The 3310-nt window shown below is 46.6% G+C and overlaps 1 protein-coding gene across 5 annotated transcripts in view; it reads right to left on the bottom strand.

Annotated features, from left to right (window-relative positions):
* Positions 1-3310, bottom strand: part of SPHKAP (SPHK1 interactor, AKAP domain containing) — a 199609-nt gene that overhangs the window by 41925 nt on the left and 154374 nt on the right. For all 5 annotated transcript variants that reach the window (XM_017880316.1, XM_017880317.1, XM_017880318.1 and 2 more), the window contains one exon: positions 2828-2887. In XM_017880316.1, coding sequence (XP_017735805.1) covers positions 2828-2887 — 60 coding nt within the window. The remainder of the gene's footprint in view (positions 1-2827; positions 2888-3310) is intronic.

The raw sequence follows: 3310 nt of genomic DNA, 5'->3' as shown, positions 1-3310 counted from the left end.
ATATCCAAGCCAAAGATCTTCAGCCCAGGTGGAAAGGCCCATATACTGTCCTCCTATCCACATACACAGCAGCCAAACTTCTAGGACACACGCACTGGGTCCACGTATCACAACTAAAGAAAGCCCCCACAGAAGACAATCAGTGGACATCTACTAGACTTGCCCCTACCTGCCTCAAACTCACCAAACTCCCTTGACCACCACATGTTCCCTGACCTCTTACGCTTATCCCGATTTCTCACCATACTCTATATAAACATAACAGAATTCCAGTATATTACCCCAGATCCCTACTTGCCCCCAGATCATAGCCCATCACAGTGGTTTTCCCGCTTACTCACCTTTATAGAACATCTCCAGTGGCAAGGTGTACTCTGGGATTACACTCAAGATAAAGTCTTATTTTATACTTATATTACTATTTTTCTCTTGCACTCCAATCTCCATTACTAACCCCACTTTTGTATGGAGATTCTCTATAATTGAAACTTGGTCAGAGAACAACAAACAACATTCACAGCTACAAGGCACTGCAGACTGCCCACCCCAAGGCTGTCAGTCCCTCCTCACCATAAATTTCACCCTCGCTTCTCGCAAAGATAGATGGTCTAACCCATTTCTCTGCTTTCTATATGACCAAAGAGAATATAATTGTAAAAACTACTGGCAAGAAACAAACCTAGGATGCCCCTATCAATATTGTAAAATCCACTATGTACATGAGGGTGATCAATTCTTCACCCAGCACGTGCAGTCTGTACCCTATCAATATCAACTAAATATCCAAGACCCGTGGGACCCCCGATGGGCAGATGGAGTAAAAGGAGGACTCTACGCTAGGTGGTCAGCTTCATATCCAACTGCCACCCTCTTGATCAAAAGGACACTAGTCCAACAGGAAAACTCCCTCCCTAAAAATATAAAACACCTACAAAATTTAACCTTAGCCATACAATCACAAGAACAGGCCCTACAAGATCAACTACACTCCTCCATACAAGATCAACTACACTCCTCCATACAAGATCAACTACACTCCTCCAACAAAGACCCCTTCTCATGGTTAAAGCTAGTCCGTCAAGGGTTAAACTTAACACGGGCAGCTAACATAACACATCTCTCCCACTGTTTCCTCTGCGCAGCCCTTAAAGAAGCCCCCTTAGTGGCAGTCCCTTTACCAACTGCTTTCAAGGCTAAAACTGGCTCTACAAGCACCTCCCAAAAACCGTTTTTGCTCCAAGTCCCACTATACCAAAACCCAAAAAATCCAATCCTCCCTTTCTGCTAACTCTGCCCCAAACTCCTCCTGGTGTAAGTACACCCAACCACCCAATAAGATCCAGACGGCCCCCATTGGAGGTTATTTCTGGTGTAATAAAACCCTCTTCAAGGTCCTTAACCACACATCCATCAGCCAATCCCTCTGCGTCCCAGTGTCCTTAGTACCCAGTTTAACCCTATATAGCAAAGCAGAAGTAGCTGAACTCACCTTACAATTTAACTCTCCTCCTAATAATCTCCAAAAACGGGCCATCTTCCTTCCCTTAGTCATCGGGATTTCTCTAGCCTCCTCCTTAGTGGTGTCAGGACTTGGAACTGGGGCTCTTGCCTACTCTGTACAATCCACCCGATCTCTAACTGCCCAAATTCAAGAAGCTATAGAGGCGTCGGCTGAAAGTCTAGCCTCTTTACAACGTCTAATCACTTCAGTGGCTCAGGTGGCAGTACAAAACAGAAGAGCACTAGATCTTCTCACAGTAGAAAAAGGAGGAACATGTCTTTTCTTAGGAGAAGAATGTTGCTATTACATAAAGGTATCAGGTCTAGTTGACACTAATATTCAGACCCTAAACCAGATTAAAACAGAACTAAAGAACTACAACACTCCCTTAACCCCAGGTCCACCTATATGGTTATTACTGGTAATGCAACAGATGCTCCCATTCCTCATCCCTATACTAATTCTCTGTCTTATCCTATGTTTTGCCCCCATCTTAATCAAATTTCTCTGAGCCAAAGTTCAAGAGATCACCCGTGTAGCCTTCAACCAGATGCTCCTACATCCCTACGTCCAGGTGCCAACCATGGACCCTCATGACAATGCCCCTGACAGCAGGAAGCAGCCAGACAGACAACGACGCCCCAGTCATCATAATCAATGAAAGGTTGGACTGTCTGGACGGAGGGAGAGGGAAACAAAGAACAAAGGTGACTAAGATGGCGTACTTCCGGGTTCTTCATCACCAACTTTCCCGCTCCCGGGAAAGGCACAGGTCAGCTGCGCAGGCGCAGCATGACATCCGACCGAGGAAACCGAAACCTACCTGACCACGCCCACTACACAGCCCTCCACCCGCCCACATCCCGCCTACCGCCCTCCCACTCCCAGGCCCAAGACAGAAAAGCCGCTCCTGGCAGGCGCGTGGCGCGAACTTCCTCGGCCCCTTCCTCATATGCGGACCCAGGAATCTCGCCCGAGAACGCTGGAGTGACTTCCTCAGCCTCCACTGACAGAGACCGGTGAACTTCGCCCTTTCTTCCTTCACATTGGCTAGCTAATAAAGTTTCTTTTTACCTTGCCTACTTGCCTTTTCTCTGGCACCTGCTCTGGTGGTCGCATAAAACAAATCACATGGGAAAGCAAGTTTCACAAATGTAAAAAGGGCAAACTGTAGAGGGTAAGTGCTAGGGAAAGGGTTGGGGAAATGGACTGTAATGAAACTATCTAACCAAAGAGTCTCCTACAAAATGTGCATTATTTACTGATGAAATCAAGTTGAATAGTCCTTGTAATCACCTCCTGGACAGCTTGAGTTTCAAATGTTACCTGTTGCAGGTGCTCTGTGCTGCATTCATCCTTGTTCACATCAAGATTCACAAAGCAGACCTGGGAAAGAGAGCAAAAATAGTACATTAAAGTCAAAACTTGACTGTCTTTTTAGAAGAAAGCAAGCCGGAATCAGCTGGGGCAAATGCTTTGGGAATCTTCCACATCTTAGACAGTTTGGCATAGAAATAGTCATTTCAGGGAGGGCGTGGTGGCTTATGCTTGTAATCCCAGCACTTTAGGAGGCCGAGGTGGGTGGATCACAAGGTCAAGAGATCGAGACTATCCTGGGCAACATTGTGAAACACTGTCTCTACTAAAAGTACAAAATTTAGCTGGGCGTGGTAGCACACGCCTGTAGTCCCAGCTACTCGGGAGGCTGAGGCAGGAGAATTGCTTGAACCCGGGAGGTGGAGGTTGCAGTGAACCGAGATCGTGCCCACTCCAGCCTGGCGACAGAGTGAGACTGCATCTCAAAAAAAA

This window comes from Rhinopithecus bieti, unplaced genomic scaffold, assembly GCF_001698545.2.
Source record: "Rhinopithecus bieti isolate Rb0 unplaced genomic scaffold, ASM169854v2 scaffold_12480, whole genome shotgun sequence".
In the NCBI taxonomy this organism is placed as follows: Eukaryota; Metazoa; Chordata; class Mammalia; order Primates; family Cercopithecidae; genus Rhinopithecus; species Rhinopithecus bieti.
This window is presented reverse-complemented; position numbering and strand designations above follow the sequence as displayed.